General features: G+C 50.9%; 8 protein-coding genes across 8 annotated transcripts; 4 read left to right on the top strand and 4 right to left on the bottom strand.

The window, feature by feature from the left end:
* Positions 1 to 2,021: 2,021 nt before the first annotated feature.
* On the top strand, positions 2,022 to 3,416 carry UHO2_06484 (uncharacterized protein; the record flags this gene model as incomplete). Its single annotated transcript, XM_041554900.1, has 1 exon — positions 2,022 to 3,416. The coding sequence occupies one exon, from the start codon at positions 2,022 to 2,024 to the stop codon at positions 3,414 to 3,416; it is 1,395 nt and encodes a 464-aa protein (XP_041410834.1).
* A 1,278-nt stretch (positions 3,417 to 4,694) lies between these two features.
* UHO2_06485 (putative N-acetyltransferase 5) lies at positions 4,695 to 5,315 on the top strand (the record flags this gene model as incomplete). Its single annotated transcript, XM_041554901.1, has 1 exon — positions 4,695 to 5,315. One exon carries the CDS (start codon positions 4,695 to 4,697, stop codon positions 5,313 to 5,315), a length of 621 nt encoding a protein of 206 aa, XP_041410835.1.
* Positions 5,316 to 5,483: 168 nt separating this feature from the next.
* On the bottom strand, positions 5,484 to 6,778 carry UHO2_06486 (putative BET2 - geranylgeranyltransferase type II beta subunit; the record flags this gene model as incomplete). The annotated part of the gene is made up of 4 exons (XM_041554902.1): positions 5,484 to 5,617; positions 5,716 to 5,791; positions 5,889 to 6,337; positions 6,409 to 6,778. 4 exons carry the CDS (start codon positions 6,776 to 6,778, stop codon positions 5,484 to 5,486), a joined length of 1,029 nt encoding a protein of 342 aa, XP_041410836.1.
* A 375-nt stretch (positions 6,779 to 7,153) lies between these two features.
* Positions 7,154 to 10,720, top strand: UHO2_06487 (uncharacterized protein; the record flags this gene model as incomplete). The annotated part of the gene is made up of 1 exon (XM_041554903.1): positions 7,154 to 10,720. The coding sequence occupies one exon, from the start codon at positions 7,154 to 7,156 to the stop codon at positions 10,718 to 10,720; it is 3,567 nt and encodes a 1,188-aa protein (XP_041410837.1).
* A 376-nt stretch (positions 10,721 to 11,096) lies between these two features.
* Positions 11,097 to 13,493, bottom strand: UHO2_06488 (putative Transcription factor pacC; the record flags this gene model as incomplete). The annotated part of the gene is made up of 1 exon (XM_041554904.1): positions 11,097 to 13,493. The coding sequence occupies one exon, from the start codon at positions 13,491 to 13,493 to the stop codon at positions 11,097 to 11,099; it is 2,397 nt and encodes a 798-aa protein (XP_041410838.1).
* Positions 13,494 to 15,784: 2,291 nt separating this feature from the next.
* UHO2_06489 (uncharacterized protein) lies at positions 15,785 to 16,814 on the bottom strand (the record flags this gene model as incomplete). The annotated part of the gene is made up of 2 exons (XM_041554905.1): positions 15,785 to 16,514; positions 16,633 to 16,814. 2 exons carry the CDS (start codon positions 16,812 to 16,814, stop codon positions 15,785 to 15,787), a joined length of 912 nt encoding a protein of 303 aa, XP_041410839.1.
* A 392-nt stretch (positions 16,815 to 17,206) lies between these two features.
* UHO2_06490 (putative DPS1 - aspartyl-tRNA synthetase, cytosolic) lies at positions 17,207 to 18,895 on the top strand (the record flags this gene model as incomplete). Its single annotated transcript, XM_041554906.1, has 1 exon — positions 17,207 to 18,895. One exon carries the CDS (start codon positions 17,207 to 17,209, stop codon positions 18,893 to 18,895), a length of 1,689 nt encoding a protein of 562 aa, XP_041410840.1.
* A 258-nt stretch (positions 18,896 to 19,153) lies between these two features.
* Positions 19,154 to 20,491, bottom strand: UHO2_06491 (uncharacterized protein; the record flags this gene model as incomplete). Its single annotated transcript, XM_041554907.1, has 2 exons — positions 19,154 to 20,371; positions 20,462 to 20,491. 2 exons carry the CDS (start codon positions 20,489 to 20,491, stop codon positions 19,154 to 19,156), a joined length of 1,248 nt encoding a protein of 415 aa, XP_041410841.1.
* Between the last annotated feature and the right edge of the window lie 530 nt (positions 20,492 to 21,021).

The raw sequence follows: 21,021 nt of genomic DNA on the forward strand, positions 1-21,021 counted from the left end.
CAATACATAGGTTATGATGACAACAAGGTCTGGTGTGAGTGTTGATGATGATGAGGTCAATGGTGTTGGTGATAAGGTTGGTGGCATCAACACAAGTGTCCAGTGTGTTGACTGATGCTTGAGGTGATCCCCAGACCACAGTGGACTACTGCCTTTGGTTCTATCTTAATCTGGACTGCTGACCTGCTATGGGCCACCTTCGGATGTCAGGTAGTGGTGATACAACACATGCACTACGATGAGGAGCAATCTTGATAGATTACTACTATGCTGACTGAAACTAATGTATACTTATGCTGAAGTGATAACTAGTTATGATGGGTGTAGAGTGGATGAGGATCCACTCGACCTTTGATGATGAGAAGGTATGGTTATATACCTCTTCACAGCATTGCCAGCAGCGCTGCACCTGCTCTCTCTCTCCAGAGAGTACCTTCTTCATTGAGTACTGTACAGGGGGCCCCTCTAGCACCACTCCTGTCCTCCTTGAGCTATCCTGCTTGCTTGGCACCCCTGTGCCTCTGTGTCGACTCCTTCGACACTGCTCCTCCTCCTCAGGACCTGCTTGCCGGTTCCTTATACACTGCTCCTTCTCCTTTGACCAGTGACGGTTCCTTTGACTCTTGTCTCTCGAGCCCCTGAGTGGTAACCATCTGCATGCTCCTTGAGCTTGGTCCTCTTCATGGCTGTGCCTGGCCCTCCTTGCATATGGGCCTGGTCCTCCTTTGCATGTGAGTCCATAGGAGTCCATGGTCTCCATGGAGACTGCACTACGACCATGCTCCCTACTGGTATCAACTAGATCTCCGATACCTGTGCTCCTTCCATATGAATCAGTGACCCTCCTGCTTCTTGAGCATTCAGGCCCATGACATGAAGTACCATTGAACAATGTACTTTATGTCCTGGACACAAATGCAAACCTGATCTCAGTGAAGGCACTGACAAGTGATGGTGCACATGTGATATTCAACTGCAAACATGCAATGTTGGAACTCCCAGGTGGCACAACTGTCATCAGCAACCTCAACCCTCAAATGAGACACTACAAGTTCCCTGAACACAAATATGAAACATTGGTAGCATGCACAGATGAGCAGCTGTCTGAATTGCCAGAGATGTTTGACAATGAAACAAAAGCCACAAGATGCCCCTTCACTCCTCAGTTTATGCATGAACAGTGTGGTCATCTGGGTTGGAACAAGGTGAAGATCATTGAGAAACTATACCACATCAAGCTCCCAAGTGATGAATGTCAAGATTGCATTGTTGGAAAGTCAACAAAAGCCAGAATGAGCAAAAGTAGTGGTGTATATGCCAAGCACCCACTGGAGCTCATACATGTTGATCTGACTACCCACTTATCAACAAAGACTGAGTTCACATGTTTACTGGTTGCCATAGATGACACTTCTAGCTTCACTTATGTGAAACCACTCCAAGCAAAGTCAGATGCCCTTCAAGTACTCAAAGAATGGATTCATTATGCTGAAATACAAATGGGTCATAAGCTTAAGACCCTCTGCTCAGACAATGGCAGCAAATGGACTTCTGCAGCAGCCACTGGTTGGCAGAACAATGCCAGTTTCTGGTGGCAAAAGACATCAGCATATACCAGTGAGCAAAATGGCAAGGTGGAGCATACCATCTGAGAAATGATGATTGTGATGATGCAGACACACTGCCTGCCCCAAACATTCTGGCCATTTGCAGCAGAAGCTGCTGTGTTCATGAAAAATTTAATGCTGAACATTCACAATTGGGTATCATATCATGTGTTCTACAATAGAGACCCAAGGAAGCCATTCTCATTGCTCTGGACTTTTGGATGCCTCACCTGGGTTAATGTCCCAAAAGCAAAACATAAGAAACTGGATGAGCTGGCAATTCCAGCCATCTTTATCAGGTATGATGAGGAACACAAGGGTTGGAAGTTCCTGGCACCTAACCATAACCTGCCAGTGTTCTGGTTCAACTCAGCACATTTCCTACAAGGTATGTCATGGAACAATTGCACAGACATGACCCCAATCCAAGATATGGATGCCCTGCATTACAAGGACACAGACAATATTGAAGATCTGGGGTATGATGAAGTCAATGAACATGATGAGGAACCACAGCACCCTATTGACAACATCTACCAACCACTGCCAGAACCTGACATGGCCTTTGAAGACAATACACCAGACCCTGGGCCTACAGAGACTGTATTTGAGTATCTGGCAGAAGGGACTGATGATGCATCAGAATCTGACTCATCAAATGCACCATCAGATCGAGCATCTGACAGCTCAAGAGACAAGACATACTGGCTCACAATGCCATCAGAACCTCCACCACTGCTGAATGAACTCAACCAGAGCATCCAAAACAGAGTGGCTGCAGAACACCTCTCAATGCAAACAGTTCAGCATTATCACAACAAATTTGCCATGACACACAACCTGTACCCTTGGCTACACCTGACGATGCTTGCAATACTCCTCAAAACATACCTGTGGATGTTCCCACCCAAGGCTGATATACACCATTTTCAAGAAAATCTCCAACACAATGGCAAATTGGTGGATATTGGCAACTTTCCAGCATATGATGCTAGTGCCCATGCAATCTCCACCATGAATCTCAAACCATTGGTGAAGGAGGCTCTGACCAGACCAGACCAAATTCATTGGCATGAAGCTATCAGGGCAGAAATGGATGGATTAGAAAGTATGAACATCTGGGAAACAGTGGACAGACCAGAGGGGGCAAACCTTGTAGACTCCAAATTGGTACTCCAAGTGAAGACAGATGCAAATAACATACCATACAAGTTTAAAGCCAAGTTCTGTGTGCATGGTTTCTCCCAACAGGAGGGTATCAACTACAATGAGATCTTCACACCAGTCATACCCAGGGATGCCATCCAGACCCTACTGGTGATTGCTGCCAGGTTTGACTGGGAACTTGATTCAATTGACATCATGCAAGCTTACCTGAATGCTGAGCTGCATCATCATGTTTATCTCAAGCTGCTGGAGGGCACAGAGGTACCAGCTAATAAAGTGTATAAGCTGGTCAAAAGCCTATATGGACTCAAGCAGTCCAGCAGGGAGTGGCACAAGGAATTGGACACACACCAGCAATGTATAGGTCTGTTCCCATTGGCCAACATCCCCTGCATGTATTCAAGAGGCACTGGAGCAACACAGGTGATCATTTCAGTATATGTCAACAATATGCTCATCATGTCACCATCTTGTGACCAGGTTGACCAAGTCAAAAGGGAAATTGTCCAAAAGTGGAAGATCACTGATAATGGACTGGCAACAGAGTTCCTCAAGATCAAGCTCACACAGGATCACATTAGATGGATGATTGACTTAGATCAATGGGCATACATACAGCAAATCATCAAAGAGTGGATCTGACTGCATGACAAAACATGGATTCCCATGACTTGCACCCTGCCTAAGGCACCTCCAGATTTAATGATTGACAAGAAGTTGAAGACCAAGTATCTGACACTTGTGGGAAAACTCCTATGGATTGCAAATATGGTCCAACCAGATATATCTTTCACCATCAATGCCCTGGCATGCCACATGTCCAGACCCACAGAAGCCATGATGCAAGCAGCCCTCCAGGTCATCATGTACCTAAATCAGACACAGGATAAGGTGTTGAGACTTGGTGGCAGGGATGGGACCAAACCTGCTATCATCACATACACAGACTCAAATTGGGCCTCCAATCTGAACACAGACAGAAGGAGCACATCCAGCTCAGTCATGAAGGTTTTTGGCAGTGTAGTTACCTGGAATTCACATGTCCAGAAATGCATCTCAGAATCAGCAGTCAAAGCAGAATATGTTGTGGGATTGACTGCCACACATGAAGCCCTATTCCACTGGCATCTGCTTTGTGGGCTGGGTTTTGGAGACCATACACTGCTCATACTCATGGACAACACTGGATGTATACAAGTTGTGAAGGATCAGGTCCTGCATTCCAGACTTAAGCATATTGATATGAAGTACCACCTCATTTGAAACCATGTTATGGAAGGTGACATCACTCTACAACACATGAGGACTGCCCACAATGATGCTGATTACCTCACCAAGCCAGTGTCCCAGCACCTACTTACACATACCCAACAACACCTTGGCATGGTGACCCTCTGACCCTCTCATCACTCAGTCAGTGAGGAGGACAGTAAAATCACATGACCATGCAGTCATGTTCATGCATTAATGCACCTGCCAACTTTGTTCATTGTTGCCACCCATCACCTCCCACCAGTGTACACCATTGCCCACCAATGGCCCCTATCCCAGCTCTTCTCACTTTAGCACATCATGCAATTATGTGTGGCACCTTGCCCTCACACACTCATAGCAAAGCATATATATGTTCATAGTATTGCTGTATCTAGCCTTTGCAAAATGCTAACAATTTACACTGCTCACTCTAGTTCTCTGTATTGTGGAGTACCTCAACAGCTTCGGTGAGTCGTTGAGGCGGATTTTCGGGGGTTTTTGGTTTTGGTTTTGTTAAGCCGCGTGTTCTCTTCGGCTCAGGATTTTCCGACACCCAATCCTCCACTTCTAGAAGATCTCCTGATCTCAACGCTTCTAACTTTCTCCTGCTCCCCATCATCCTCAACGGTCCGTCCAACACGCAGCCGCCTTCCGACAGCTGCCAAGATGTCATTGCTAAGACCATTCCGAGCAACAGATCTCTTCAAATTCAACAACGTCAACCTTGATCATTGGACAGAAACCTACTCCCTCTCATTCTACCTATCCTATCTCGCGCAATGGCCAGATCTATCGTTCATCCAGACCGCACCTGCATCTGGAAGAACGATGGGTTACGTCATCGGTAAAGCTGAAGGCAAGGACGTATCTCTTTCAACTTCTCTTTTTCCCTCCAGCACAACACGAAAGAAGGAGCCTCCAACATTGCACGGCCACGTAACAGCCATAACCGTCGCCCCCGAGTACCGCCGTCTCGGGTTGGCACAGGGGATGATGAAGTTGCTCGAAGATGTTTCGGATCGTGTATATAGGGCGTATTTCGTGGATCTTTTCGTACGACCAAGTAACACGACTGCGGTCAAAATGTACGAGGGGATGGGCTATGGAGTGTATAGGAAGGTCAAAGAGTACTATTATGGAGGAGGGGGAGGGGGGAGGGATGAAGATGGGTATGACATGCGGAAAGCGTTACCCAGAGATGAGAAGGGAGTGACGGTGAGACAAAATGGAAGGGATCATATGGTGTATCCTGAAGATACTATATTCGAGCCTGCTTACAGGCCATAATACCAACTCTCACGGATACTGTCATCTTCGAGCCGAAATCCAGGCACATTCAACCGCGTCTACCCGACGATCACAGTTCCAGAGCAGCAGCCTGCCCCAACCAATCACGAAGCCTTGAGTCTCGCTGTTTGTACTGTCCATGGGGAGGTTGAGTAATGGTCCCTCTGTTCAGCTTTCATTCCAGTCGATAGCAGGTGGCCGCTGAAATGGTCTATCAATCCCCAACTGCTTGGTCACTCTCAAAGGCATGCAATAGGTCGGATCGACTTCTTTCAACCCCTCCCAACCCAATAGCGACAATCCTGCACCATCACCAATCAACCAAGGCCAAACGATTCGTCAGCACATCTCTATCTGTAGTCTGCTTGGAGTGAGGAAGAAAGAATGGAATAAGACTTACCAGCACAGCCGAACACAGTATGAAAGACATCCGTCACATTATCTGGACGATCTGCAATTCCGCCCTCATCAGGATCCTGTACCCCACGCAACGCACAACGCCAAACCGCATTCATTAGTGCTTTAGTATCAACACAGATAAAGAAAAGGGAGAGGAGGAAAAATGGCACTTACCTGAGCAGCCAAAATGAATCTCGCAAGCTTCTTCGCATTGATCCAATGCAACCTCCGTATAATACTGAGTGACGAAAGAACCCACCAACTATAACATACGTCTTCCAACTTCTGCGGTCTACCATTCAAACCTCCATTTGGCAACTGTCTCTCACTCAACCAACCGCCCACCCTTTCCGCATCAATCCTATCTAGCGCCTGAAGGATGGAAAGAGAGCCGATACAGACCCAAGCTTGAGCTGCATGACTTTCCGCCCCTGGTCCCGTACCGAATCCACCATCGTGGTTGTGGCATGAGAGGATGTAAGAGATGGTAAGGTCGCGGGGGAGGCGATCAAGAGCACCGAGGTGGGTTAGTGCGGAGATGGCACAGTATAGGAAGCGAGTGTCTGTTTCGCCCCATTGATCGCCTTGGATTGCTCCATTTGGGAGTTGGAGTCCAACAATAACTGCAGAGACCCGAAAGAGCTATGTTAGCAAACCTCTTCACCATTGCTAAACATCGAGCGTTGAGACTTACAGTCAATCAATCTGTCCCGTAGACGCCTCTCCTCGAGCTCGGTAAGAGCATCCTTCATCGCTAAAATTTGTATTGCCGAGAGGCTGCTGTGTACGTGCGCATCGTGTCCCGGAAACGATCCAAATCCACCCGTTTGCTCGTTCCAGCAGCTAAAGACAAAGTCTATGAGTGCTTGTCGATCTAGCACTTCGGGTTTGCCTAGGATCTCGAGAGCGGTTAGACCCCAGTAGACGCCATTCATGCGAAGGTGGGTGGTGAAGTGATAGGCGAGTGAGTCACGTTTCTTGTCCAGGGCTTCGATGAATGCGATATGAAGTGGGATAAGGAGTTCCTTTGGCGGGTCTGGTGTAGATAAGGAGAAAGTGGCCATGGTGCTAGAAAGGCCGAAGATGGGCGAAGGATGGGATGGTGTAGAAGAGATGGTGTAGAAGAGATGGTGATGAGGAGAGTGGAGGATGATCGATGCGTTCCTTCTCGCAAGTAACACTTTTCGAGAGGACCCTGAAAAGAAAAATTGAATGAGACTGGCAAAGCGCAAGAGCAATAGGTGACCGAGTCTCATTTCGCAAAGTGACACGACCCTGATTCATCACGGACCTCTTCTTATTGCTGCGCATTTCATTATCCCCACCATATGCCGTCTCTATTTCGAGGGTCTTGAAGACCAACGACATATGCTTGTGACGCTTCCGGATCCACCACGGCCCTCCTCCTCACTGGATGGTGAGCAGCAATCATAGCAACGATGCCGCCACCCTCCCAAAAAGCCCCTGGTCAAGCAACCATCAGCGCATTCTTCAAGCCCAAGCCCGGCCAATCCTCCCCTTCAAGCTCCACTGGAATCGCCAAAGCATCACAACCAGATCCCATCAACACCAGAAACGGCCACTCATCCCGCGGACCCACCTTCCCTGACGCTGCTTTCACCTCCAGCTTCGAACCTCCACATAAGCGTTTTCGCCTCAACGATAAGGATGATCGACCGAGACGAGAAACAATCGATCGTATGGGAAAGTGGAAATTCGCCCCCGTCAAGCCCTCGGATAGTCAAGAAGCAGTTGTAGAGGGAGAGGCGACGCAAAGTGAGAACGGACAATCGCAAAAGGAAGGTGCGAGGAAGGAGGCGTTCAGGAAGAAGCTGATAGGGAGCAACTTTGCGATTGACAGGCATGCTAGAAATCAGATGCAAATCGAGGAGATGGCTTCTCGCGATACTTTCTCGCCACGTAAGAGGGCCACGACTGATGCAAACGATGACGACGAAGCCATCGTTATCGATGATGATGATGGTGGTGGAGAGGAAGCAGGCGACAGTGAAGGCAACTCCACTACGAACCGATTCGGCAAGTTCGCCTCCACCACAACCACCTCCTCATCTTGGCGAGGAAGTAAGTTAAAGGGCAAGGGTAAAGCCACCGCCGACACCGACGCCGTCCTGACCTACACTCCACTCGAAAAGCAAATCCTCGAACTCAAATCTCTTCATCCTGGAGTGCTGCTCATCATCGAAGTTGGCTACAAACTCAAGTTTTACGGCGAAGACGCCCGTATCGCATCCAAAGAACTCAACATCATGTGTTTTCCCGAACGCAATCTTCTCACCGCCATGATTCCCGTCCATCGCTTGCATATTCATGTCAAAAAACTTATCTCAGCAGGGCACAAAGTTGGGGTGGTGCGACAGATTGAAACCCGCGCACTCAAAGCCGCGTCCAAGAATGCCTACACTCCCTTCGTGCGCAAGTTGACTGCGTTGTATACCGCTGGTACGTGGATTGACGATCTTGCAAGCTCGGACGATATGGGAGCGGGTTTGGGGATCGGGGAGGGATACACCAACCAGCCGAAATCGTTGATGGCGATTGTGGAGCAGAGTGAGGGGGGTAATGGTGCCGAGGATAGGGTTTCGATCGGATTGGTGAGTGTTGAAGTGAACACGGGGTTTCTAACGTATGATCAGTTCTCGGATGGTCATGCGAGGAGTGAGTTGGAGACTAGAATTGCGCATTTGGCGCCAGCCGAGGTTTTGGTGGGGAAAGGGTTGAGTAAGCCTACGGAGAAGATCATTGGGTTTTTGTTAGGGAGTGGTGCGGAAGAGGGGGGAGGGGTGAGGATTGAGAGGATGGAATCGAAGCCGGATTACAATATGGCGTTTCAGGCCGTTACGCAGTTTTATAGGGATAGAGGGATCGATACCGAGGATGAGGTTCGCGAGAATGACACTCCTAGCGCCGCAAGTCCCGCAGATGGAGCTGGTGATGGGAATGGAAAAGCTTCACCATTCATGTCCCTCATCCTCACCCTTCCCCATTTATCGCTCATCGCTCTATCCCAAATCATCACTCACCTGCAAGCCTTTCAGCTGGAATCAATCTGCACACTCTCGACCAATTTCGCCTCGTTCTCTTCCCGGACTACGATGCTTCTCAATGCGTCAACACTTGCCAACCTCGAAATCTTCCGCACTTCTGACGAACAAAGCGAAAAAGGATCCCTCATTTGGCTCCTCGACAAGTGTAAAACTGCGATGGGCCGTCGGTTGTTGCGCAAGTGGGTGTCCAGACCTCTCACAGATATTAGTGCTCTAGAGGAGAGACTGGATGCGGTGCAAGCGTTGGTTGAGGGGAAAAGCTACGTTCTTCGCTCGCTCCCAAACCTGTTGCATGGCTTGCCTGACTTGGAGAGAGGGTTAGCGAGAATGACGTACGGCCGAGCAACGCCCACTGAGCTAGCTACCGTACTGTTAGGGTTGAACCGTGTCACGCAGGAATATCGACCAGAAGAAGACGAAGCCTGGAACCTCTCATCCACCCTCCTACACCATCATATCCTCTCGCTAACTCAAGGCAAGGCAGCAGTCGAAAAATATATCAACCAGATATCCATAAAAGAAGCCCGGGCGAACAACAAACCTGACCTATTCCCTGACCCGGATCTCTACCCAGCCATCCAAGCAGCAAAAGACAACATCGCCATAATCGAAGGCGAACTCCGGGAGCACCTTCGCGAAATCCGAAAAGTGTTGCATCGACCCAGTTTGGAATTCGTAACTGTAGCAGGGGTAGATTATCTAGTGGAAGTGAGAGTGGCAGATGCGAAAAAGGTACCGGCGGAATGGTTAAGGGTTAGTGCAACGAAGAGTATGGTTCGGTTTCATACGCCTCAGGTTTTGCAGATGGTGAAAAGGAGGGGTCAGTGGAAGGAAACTTTGGATGCGGAGGCGGATTTGGCGTTTAAGGGGTTTATCAAGGGGATGTGTGGACAGGAGTATGTGGTGTTAAGGAATGTGGTGAATTCGCTCTCTGTGTTGGATGTGCTGGTTTCGCTTGCGCAATTAGCGGCGAGTTCTGGGTATTCTAGGCCGAAGTTTAGTCAGGATAGCAAGGGGGAGGAAGAGGAGGAGCCGAAGATCGAGGTCAGCGGCATGCGCCATCCAATTCTAGAGGTGGTTTCACCTCTGCCGTATATTCCGAACGATCTCACCCTTTCATCGGCGGACCCAAATTCAAGGGCGATGTTGTTGACGGGGTGTAATATGGGCGGAAAATCATCTATAGTCCGTACCCTTGGTCTTCTCGTTATCCTAGCTCAAATCGGATCTTTCGTCGCAGCGACCTCAGCAAGGCTCTCTATTCACGATTCGGTGTTCGTTCGGATGGGAGCTAGAGATTCTCCGTTTAGCGGGAAAAGTACGTTTATGATCGAGGTTAGTGAAACTGCCGAGATTCTGCGCAGTATCACTCCTCGTAGCCTAGTGATCCTGGACGAACTCGGGAGAGGAACTAGCACGTACGATGGCTTATGCATCGCTTCTGGAGTTCTCGAGTACTTGCTCGGGTTGGACAAGAGGATGCCAAACGTTGTGTTCATCAGTCACTACTTCCAGCTAGGAGAACTCGAGGGCAAGTGGAAAGGGAAGGTGGGGAATTGGCACATGGGTTTCCTCGAAACCAGTACCACCGATTTCGAAGATTTTGATGGACTAAGTGACGACGAACCAGCCGCCTCAGGCAAGAGTGGGGGAGTGGGAGGAGGAGGAGGAGGGAAAGGGCAGATCGAGTTCCTGTATAAGTTGAGAAGAGGGATTGCTAGTAAAAGTTTTGGAATCCATTGTGCCAGGTTGGCTGATTTGCCGAGAGTCATCCTTGACAGTGCAAGCCGAATTTCGGCTGAGCTGGAGCGCAAACATTACAAGCTCAAGCGGGGGAGGGAGAGAAGAGCGGTGCTGAAGTCAGTCTTTCGGCCGCGGGTTGATGAATTGGACGAGGCGAGTTTGGAGGTTGTCAGGAGTGCAAGCTCGACTCTTGTCTAATTCAAGTCTTTTTCTGCACCTCGCAACTCTACTTGCGATCAGTGAGCCGCAGCGTGGGTTGTATGTCGAGAATGCCAGAGATGAGAGTGAGGCGCAGGGAAAAGGCAAGATGACAGCTTGAGCAGATTTCTACTGTAGCATTCTACTGTAGCGACGACATGTGAAAGTGAGAAGTGGGAACGAGAAGTGACGACCAGAACAGTTGATGACAAAAACAGAGATGGATGACGACGAGCGAGAAGGTTGAGCAAGCAACGCCCACGCAAATACACACACGGATGCAAAGGCGAGAGTGAAGACCAGATATCAATATTGCGAAAAAGACTAAAGTGAAAGATTTTGAGTATACAAATACAAAACAAGCTAGAATGAGAAATCAGACATCGCACTCCATCTCCCTCTCCCGCATCGGTCTAGACTCGGGCATATCGTTCAGCAACTGCTTCAAGGTTGGCAATGTTGGCCTGCCAGGAGGGGTAGGAGTAGAGTTCCGATCACTCTCCACATCACCCACTTTCAACCCTTGAGAAGCAGAAGGAGTAATCTCGCCTTCCTCTATCCTCGACGATGAGAGAGAGTCAATGCGGATGGGTGGGAGGCGAATCTGAGTCGAGACCTTAGCGCGGGCCTTATCGGGGAAGTTGATTGCGATGAGGAGGTCACGGATCAAACGGACGTGTTCACGACGCATGGACTCGTCATCGGTGGGCAAGGGACGGCCGAGACCCTGCATCTGAGAGACTCGGTCGACCAGCGAAGGGTAGAGCGATGATGACGACGAGCTGGAGGCAGAGGGGGAGGGCGAAGCAGCAGGGGCAGAGTGTCGCGCAGCACCCTCACTGTCCTGACGGACAGAGGAGACACGTCGATCAGAGTCGAGCAACGAGCTGATGCTTGCCGAAGTACTAGCAGTCGAGTTGGATCGCAAAGGTGGCAACCTGCGCGAAGCCTCAGTAGGCGAGACACGAGGGTAGAGACCGTGCGAAGGTGAAGAGCTACCACGTCGACCAGCGGCCTCAGACCATCCACTCTCGGACGAAGCAGCAGGGCTGACTGACCTGAAGCGAGAGGCTTGCGAAGCATCGTCATCAAGCTCATCCTCCTCCATAGCATCCTCCTCCACCTTGACGGGCGAGCGGTAGGCGTCAGCGCGGATAGACTGAGTGCTAGCATCAGGAGCAGCACGAGTTAGAGCCTCAACACGACGATAGCTGTGTCCACCAGCTTCCATAGGTGCAAGCTGAGGAACGATGGCGGGACCCCGAGAGACGCGAACGTTGTCGAAGGAAGGCTGGTGCATCTGATGACCCGAGGTAGCGTAACCGTTGTTGTCGGGGTAATGGTGGTGAGCACGACTAGGGAGCTGAGCAATGTTGCGCTGCTGTTGAGCAAGAAGCGACTCGTCGAAACCAGGGATGTTGGTCAAGCCGTACTGCGAGAGCGACGAGAGGTCGAATATGGCGTTGTGGCCCTGAGAGGAGAACGAGGAGGAAGCCGATGATGATGACGACAAGCTGTGAGAGTGCTGGCCACCAAGTGTCGAGGCGGCACTGGCACCGAGTTGGAGGAGGAAGGCGTTGAGCTGAGCGAGGTCGGTAGTCTCCTGCTTAACACCGTGAGGGCGGTTGTTGTTCTCCATCTTGATAGCACCGGTGTTCATGGGTGCTTGACCGTAAGCAGGGCAAGGGTCGAAGGTGGAAAGGATAGTGTTGAGCGAAGCATCGTCAAGACCACCGACACCGAAGGTCTGATTGAGGCGCTCAGCCATGTGCGAGTCGTAGGCAGGAGCCATCTTCTTGTGACGAAGATCTTGGAAAAAGTCCTCGACCTGTTCGTGACCACGCTTGCTACCGGTGAGGTGCTGACTGGTGGTAGCACCATGAGCGAGGTAGGTGTAAGAGGTGGGGTCGGTGGTCACCTTGCTGCGAGGGTCGAAACCGGAGGCGAGTTGCATGTAAGAGCCGCCGCCGCCGTCCTGTCGGTGGTGAGGTGCAGGGCTGCTACCCTGTGGCGTGTCGATACGTGAAGACATGGGCGAGAGCGAGGCGCTGGATGTCGAGTGAGCGTAGTGATCGCAAGAGTAGTCGGAGGTGGGAAGAGGAGGGTATGGGGCAGAGGGGTATGCGGAAGCGGTAGGGTAAAGAGCCTGCTGGGTGGGGAGGGGAGGGTGGCCGAGGTAGGCGTTGGCAGAGTGCATGGGTGGGTATGGGTAGGCACCGAAGGAAGTAGCGTGCTCAGAGATGCTGTAGGTTCTTGCTGCAGCATTCTGCGCTGCCTTGTGTTGACGCTGCTGTTGGTGCTGCTCGGTGTGGATGCGCTCGTGCTTCTTGAGATCCTGTGGACGCTTGAAGGTCTTGCCGCAGACATCGCAGTTGTGAGGCTTGAGTGGAGTGTGGACACGAATGTGGGAGGTGATGTGGTCACGCTTAGCACAGCTGACATCGCAGCCTTCCCACTTGCAAGTGAGGCAAAGGTTGTTGGTAGACTTGCGACCGACGTGGTCGTCGCAAAGATGCTTGTAGACAACCTCGGGATCATAAAAGACCTTGCCACAGTCATCCCATCGACATGTGATGGGCTTGGCAGGAGGCTCAAAGTCGGCGTTGTCTGATGAGGAAGAGCTGTTCATCTTGGAGGATGGCGATGGTGATGATGAAGAGAAAGAGGTGGCTGAAGAGTGATGTGATGGTGCTGGGCTGGCGCCGATGTGACTGCTGGAGGTAGTGTAGCTAGAGTGCTCGCTGGCAGAAGCCGGCGAAAGGTGATTGCTCATTGTAGTATTGTATCGAGGTATAAAGCGATAAGGATGTGTGAGGTGAGGTCGAAGGGGAAGAGGAAGAGGAAGTAGTCTTATACTATTGTCAGAAGTGCAGAGCTAGAGATGAGATGGTGGTACTGCGTCGAGATGGTGGGGGCAAGCTGACGTTGTAGGAGGAGCTGGTATGGAATGAAAAACAAGAGGGGATCGTGAAGGTGGTGATAGACGCCGGTCGATCGAGTATATGAAGGAGCAAGGCAAGGAAGGGGTGAAAGGGAATGCCAAGAATCTATAGTCGGAGGGGGGTTTTTGGCAAGTTGATCCACGTTGGAGAGAGGGTGGGCAAGTTGCAGTTGAGAAAGCTTGGCGCTTGACTGTAGAAGGAGGTTAGGATAGGCTATCGAGAGAATGGATGATGAGGGCAAGATGTCAAGCAAGAAGAAACGCGGGAGAAAGTTCTTGGCAATTGGATCAAGGAGAGGCGAGGCTGTATAAGGGAGCACTGAAACGATGAGGGGCAAATGCTTGTCACTGTAAATGAAGAGGGGGAGACGAGGCATAACAGCAGTCAAAGAGACCAACCTTTGCACTTCTTGGCAAACAGAATAGGGCCGCTTCTCAAGGGCGAAAAGGCTTGGCTTGGCTCCTCTAGCCAGAAAAGTTGACTGCGCAGCTGCCGTTCTCAAACTGAACTAGTTAATCGAGTAGCCTGTCGAGCTTACCCTCGGGACAAGCGTCTGTCTGCTCGGCAGGCGACTTGCCAAGAAGAGACTTGTGAACACACAATAGCTTATCGCAAGTTTTGGCAGACCTCTCATTAGTATTATTCTATTAACTGAGTGACGCAGGAGCGTGACAGGACAGAGTGAGATGCCAAAACTCTTTCTAGCAAAAAGATGCTCGCCTTCGCTCTTTGGCGCCCAAAGCCCAGCAGCGGAAACTTGGCAAAGCAAAGCAAAACGTGCGTCAGATCCAAAAGGCTGTGCCAATAGAAATTTCAAGCATCCAGACACTGACCAATCGCCGGGCCTGAATTCCAGGGAAAAAAAAAAATCCAAAAAATAAATAAATACAAAATACAAAATCCGAGCCCTGGCTGAAAGATCGCCAAGACTTGTCCTCATGGAAACTGGCGCGCTTGCAAATTGGCAACTCTTCTGCCTCGCCCCTGGGTGGAATGAAACGCAGGTCTTGGCACTCCATCGTCCGTCTGTTCAGTGGGGAAGGCCAATGCCAAGACTTTTTTTTTTTTTTTTTTTTTTTTTTTTTTTTTTTTTTTTTTTTTTGGCGCAAATGATACATCGACTCGCTCAAACCTTCGACGAGACATCTGCCGTAGATCGGGCGAGACATCCGAAAAGGACAGGATCGTCCATATTCGGGCGAGAGCATTGCTTTTGAGTACAGAGGCTCCAGACTCATGGTTGTAGGTAAACGCGGCGCAATCACACCCACATACAAACTTGCAACTCACTCTAGTCTGAGTTGCCTCCTTCACTCCTCGCCCACCATGGCTCACTGGACAACAGACTGGAGCGCTGTGCCCTAAACCCACGTGCTTTCATTGCTTGCCGAAAATCGACTTTCAATGAATCGGATCTGTCTCAATGCTCTCAACCCCCCGCCAAAGGATCAACGTGCCCATACGGCCGACAACAGCGACACCAGGAATGGTCATCTCGAAAGCGGCAAGCTTGCTGCTCTTCGGCCGGACAGAGCGCTTTTGAAATGCTGCTTCAGGACGCGTTTCAAATCCAAGTGGAGGCAAATTGAATTCAACCGCAAATTGCTGCTTCTCTTCGGCAGTCATGAACGCTGACAGACGAAAGCTGCAGCTTATCCAGCTCACAAGCCGAACCATCTTCCTCGTTCAACAGCCGGTCGATCAGCGTCACAGCCAATACACGAGAGCGATCGACTTGCCATTCATACTGTACAGTAACGAGAGCATTCATGGGCGTCTGCCAAGAAGGGGCTTCATGGGATTGGCATGTAGGCAAAGAGACGGTCTGCGATTACTAACAACGCTCATGTCAAAATCATCTGGCATCGACCTTGCCAAGAGCCAAGCCGTCAGCCTGTTTTGGCGCAAGATTGCCCAATGCACATGGGAAGAGCAATGACAAGTCTATACCACATCTCTCATTTAGGTTGGCAAGAGAGAGATTTCGTCCCGATGCCAGGTCTCAAAGCCAACATCATCCTCCATATAGCATGCGCCTCACGACATCAACGCAGCCATCGAAGCTAGTCTCTGTAACGCGTCCAGGTGTCTTGAGAGAAAGGTTTGACATTGCATGCCCATATCACTGTGTGCTGCTGCTCTCCGAAGGCGAGATGCTAACGAGAAAGTCTCTCGGCGAGTCCAAGTAGCGCCATGTTGGATTGGAGGAGCGCAGTCTCTCAATGGTCGACTGAATAACATCGATCCTCTTCCGACGTTGTCTTTCATCACGCGCCTCTTCTTCCTCATTCAAACGATGTAGACTCGATTGAATGGATAGACCAAACACCACTTTGCCCATTCGTCTGCGCTTACGCCGATGACGCTGCATCTCGGTCGAGACATTGTCAACAGCAGCTGCAGTCGGCCCTTTCGCGCAGGCGACCGCGTTCGCTACATTATCAGCAGCACTCTCGGATAATGCTGTAACAGCTGTCGCAGGTCTCGCTGATCCTTTTCCCTTCGGTCTCGACTTGGAAGGTGTTTTATCCGATGCAGCTCGCAGGGTCTGATCGAACAGGCTCCCAGCCTGAATCGCCTGTGCTTTGGCGAGCAGCGCTTCTTTACTCTTGCTCGCAGCGGTCGGTGTTGCCACGGGTGTAGCACGAGCATTGCGACGTGTAGGTGTCGAGGTCAAGCTGGCTGCAAATGCCTTGTTGACCACATCAGACGGTCCCGACAGAGCTTGCGCTGGGGCGTTGGAGACAGACTGGACTGCTGTGCGAAAGTCGCGCTCCGCAGCAGCGAATTGCACTGGAGTCAGACCGCTTGCGCGAATCGCCGTTGCTCGATCAGGGACCTGAGATTCGAGGCTGTGGTGGTCATCAGTGGTGAGCGTGTTAAGGTCTCATCATCAGTAAACTTGTCAGGATCCGCTCCTACTGCTCCTTCCTCCCTCCATATCAACTTCGAAGACGCAGCACCACTTACCTCTCTGCTGCAAGATAGCAGCATATCGCGACAACACCTGTTCCAGCGTTCTTTACAGCTTTCGCGTTGCCTCGACGAGACCAAATGCCGACCGCAGCAAGATACGATTCGACTCGATCGATCAGTGCACCCCTTCGCACGCCGCACAGCGACTGGATTTGAGCGCGACGTGATGCCGCCATGTTGCTGGAGTTCCAGTTGAAGGCTCTGTTTGCCTTCTGATTTTCGAGTTGGCGAGCGAGGCGAGAGGCGATTGGGCGCTTGTCTAGAGGTGTATGCCAAGACCCCTGCAAGAGAATGAAGGCTCGAGCAGATCAAACACCTGTCGAATAGCAACTTCCGATTTCCGATATTCTGTCACAAGTCACGCGGCAGAAGAAGCCTGCAGAAGAGCTTCTTTTTCTAGGCACATTTGCAGTGTCTGCGCACCAACCTTGTCTCAAATATCTTCCACCGCTCAAGAAACCGATCCGAGTCAGAAATTCTAAGCGCTGCTCATTCCACATCATCTTGACTCAACTCTACATCATCATCATCCTCCTCCCACCTTCTCCTTCACCTGAGCTTGTCCAACATGGCCGACCAAGCTACCATTCAGAACGAGCAGCGGCAGCCTTCTGCTGCCCCCGCACCAGCTGCCGCCGACGGCGCTGAGGAGCTCAACCCCGATGGAACGCCTCTTTCGGACAACCAAAAGAAGAAGCGAGCTGCCAAGGCAGAGAAGGAGCGAATCAAGGCAGAGAAGGCTACCAAGCTCGCCGCCGAAAAGGCCGCTCGTGAGGCTGCCGATCTCGACTTTGCCTCCCAGAACTACGGCAAGCTTCCTCTCAACATGTCCCAGGAGCGCTCCGGTCGCAAGTATACCAAGATCTCCGAAATCAGCCCAGAACGTGACGGTGAGCAGATTCTCCTCACTGCTCGTGTCCAGACCAGTCGTGCTCCTTCCGCCAAGCTTGTCTTCTTGACCTTCCGACAGGGTGTCGACTGTGTGCAAGCTACTTTGGCTCAGGCCCCTGAGAAGGTCTCTCGTCAAATGACCAAGTGGGCTGCTGGTCTTGCTGCTGAGACCATCGTCCTCGTCCAAGGTACCATCGTCAAGACTCCCAAGCCAGTCGAGTCCAACACTGTCACTGTCAAGGAAGCTGAAATCAAGATCTCCAAGATCCACTCTACCAGCGAGATCGCCTTCGAGCAGCTTCCTTTCGGTGTCGATGACGCTACTCGATCTGAAGTTGAGATCCAGGCTTCGCAGCAGACCGACCGTCCTCTTCCACCGATCGCACTCGACACCCGTCTCGACAACCGTGTTCTCGATTTGCGAACCACCACCAACCAGGCCATCTTCCGTCTCACCCACGGTGTGTGCAAACTCTTCCGCGAATACCTCGACAACCTCGACTTTGTTGAGATTCACACTCCCAAGTTGCAGGGTGCTGCTACCGAGTCCGGCTCTTCTGTCTTTAAGGTTTCTTATTTCAAGGGTCAAGCTTTCCTTGCTCAATCTCCTCAGTTGGCTAAGCAGATGGCTATTGCTGCCGACTTTGGTCGCGTTTACGAGATTGGGCCTGTCTTCAGGGCGGAAGACTCCAACACCCACCGTCACATGACCGAATTCACCGGTCTCGATCTGGAAATGTCCTTCGACGAGCACTATCACGAAGTCGTCGACATTCTCGACGGTCTCTTCACTTTCATCTTCCGCGAACTGCCCAAGCGATACCGCAAAGAGATCGACGCAGTCAAGCGTCAGTACCCCTGCGAAGAGTTCCTTCTTCCCGAAAAAACCGTTCGTTTGCAATACAAGGATGCCATCGCTCTCTTGCGCGAGGCGGGCAAAGAGATTGACGACACTGAAGATCTCTCCACCGAGATGGAGCGATTCTTGGGTGGCTTGGTAAGGGAAAAGTACAAGACTGATTTCTACATGCTCGACAAGTTCCCTCTCGAGATTCGACCGTTCTATACCATGCCTGACCCTGCGGACCCCAAATACTCGAACTCGTATGACTTCTTCATGCGCGGTCAGGAAATTTTGTCCGGCGCTCAGCGTGTTCACGATGCAGCCTTCTTGGAGAAAAGGATGGCAGAGTTCGGTATTCCCGTGGAGAGCATGAAGCACTATGTGGAGGCGTTCAGGTTGGGATGCCCTCCTCACGCTGGTGGTGGTATTGGACTGGAGAGAGTGGTGATGTTCTACTTGGGATTGGGTAACATTAGGAGGGCGAGCATGTTCCCTCGTGATCCTAAGCGCCTTGACCCCTAAACAGCCCAACTCCCAAATTATGTAGAAGATAGACAGCAGCGGTCAATAGCCTTTCATAACCGTTTCATCGACTTCTTGTGAGCGCTCAAGTGTGTGATGCGGATTCTGTGCATGTGTATGCTTCGAGACTCGTTGACAGCTTCGCTTTCTCATGAGACCATCGCTTATGTGTGTACGTCTTATAAAGGCAAGTTCGCTTGGATGGCATAGTACAAATGAATAAGCTATCAGTGACGTTTTTCGGTTGGACAACATTCTCTAGTTCTCCTCCATTCTGTGTCGTTTTCGTTCACGATCATCGCCTCCGCCAGGCGGTCCTTGATGTCCACCTGGCCCAGTCGGTGGCATACTCATCCCGCCCATCGGTGGCATACCACCCATCCCCATTGGCATACCCATCATCCCACCCGCACCAGGCATTCCAAAAAAGTTCGGGTTGAAGTGTCCTCCCTGCTGTCCACCCTGTTGTCCACCCTGTTGTCCACCCTGTTGTCCACCACCACGTCCACCTCTGTTTCCCCACCCACCACCTCTTCCACCTCCTCTACCGTACGGTCTTCCTCCCCCACCTCCTCCACCACCCGCATTTACCCCCGTCCCCAGCCCAGCACCACCAACACCCATCATCATCATCATCGGGTTCACCATTCCCATCCCTCCCATTGGTCCGGCACCGGCATTGCCCATCCTTATCGGTGCACCAGCCATGGGTGCTTGAGCTCCTCCCCTCCCACCTCCTCTTCCACCACCCATTCCACCACCCATTCCACCACCCATTCCACCACCCATTCCACCTCCACCCGCACCACCACCTCTTGTACTCCTCTCATTCTTCGGCACGGGATCCTTTGGTAACGTTCTGAAGGGATTGCCATTGGCACTTGTCGTCAACGTCACATTAGCTCTGCGGAATTGAAAGTCGTTCTCTTCAAACCACTGTTTGATCTTCTTGGCATCTTGTTCACTATCAGTTTCGACGTATGCTACTCCTTTGGATTTGCCGTTCACTTTGTGCTCTGAGAAAGTGATATCGTTGAGAGAGACTGTCACACCAAGATTAGCTGCAATCTGTCGGATCTCCTCATCCGTGCTCCACCAGTTGAGATCGCCGATATAGACTGCGTTCTGAATGTTGGGATCGGTGACTTTAGGTCGACCAGCAAGGGTTGACATAGTGCTGCGGAGTGGTTGAGGCGGCTGTTGAGGGAGGGAGGAGGGTGGGGGGAGGGGTTCATCTCGATGTTGTTGATAGGATGATGTGGATGATTGTGCTGCTTGCGGTTGGGGGGGTTGTTGGTGTTGGGAGGTGGAAGGCTTTTCGTCGATCGAGTCCGCTCGATGACGTTTGGCGTTGTTGGACGTGGTGTTGGAGGTTGAAGAGCCGTTTTGGTCCACATTCATGGAATCCGAAGTTGGCTCTTGCTTGACGGCCGGCTGCTCATCTTCTTTTGCTAGGACGTCCGAGTAGAGATCGTCCTACAGTCGCAGCAAAGGTGCAAAAAGTGTGTCCGAGATGGTGAGTACAAAAGTCGATTTACATGAAAGAGACTAGGGACAGACACTCACGCTGTACAGATCGAACTTATCGTCATCCATCTTGGCTATCTCTTTTTGTATTGTTTCCGTCTTATGGATGCAGAGAACAGGAGGAGTCCCAAATGCTATACGTTTGGTAAGCAGGCGCTGGGTGCGTGTATGTAAGTACAGCTATTGTAGCAGGGTCGTCGCAAGGAGCAGAAGAGCGTAGGTAAGTACAGAGGAGCGTTTGGCGTAACACGAGAGTCAGTGGAATGTGTTACAGTATAGATGCAAACAAGACGCTTTCAAAGCCTGTTCCAATACGCTTGACAGGCTGTAACCTCCTTTCTGCGTTGGATTATGCGACTGACTACTTACAAAAGCGAGGTGATGATGGCAAAGAGGCAGGATAGCTCCTGTTAATCACCGCGAAGGTTGAGAGCGTATTTGCTTCTGAGCTGCAGAATGAAATGAAGCCTTGACAGCCGCGGGTTGCACGACAAAGCGTAAATGCACTCCGATCACGGATCCGAGCGCTTTTTTTCCCCCTTTTTTTTCCTCTTTTTTTCTTCTTTTTTTTTCTCTCTTTTTTTTTTTTTTTTTTTTCC

Source organism: Ustilago hordei, assembly GCF_900519145.1.
Source record: "Ustilago hordei strain Uho2 genome assembly, contig: UHO2_contig_19, whole genome shotgun sequence".
Lineage (NCBI taxonomy): Eukaryota > Fungi > Basidiomycota > Ustilaginomycetes > Ustilaginales > Ustilaginaceae > Ustilago > Ustilago hordei.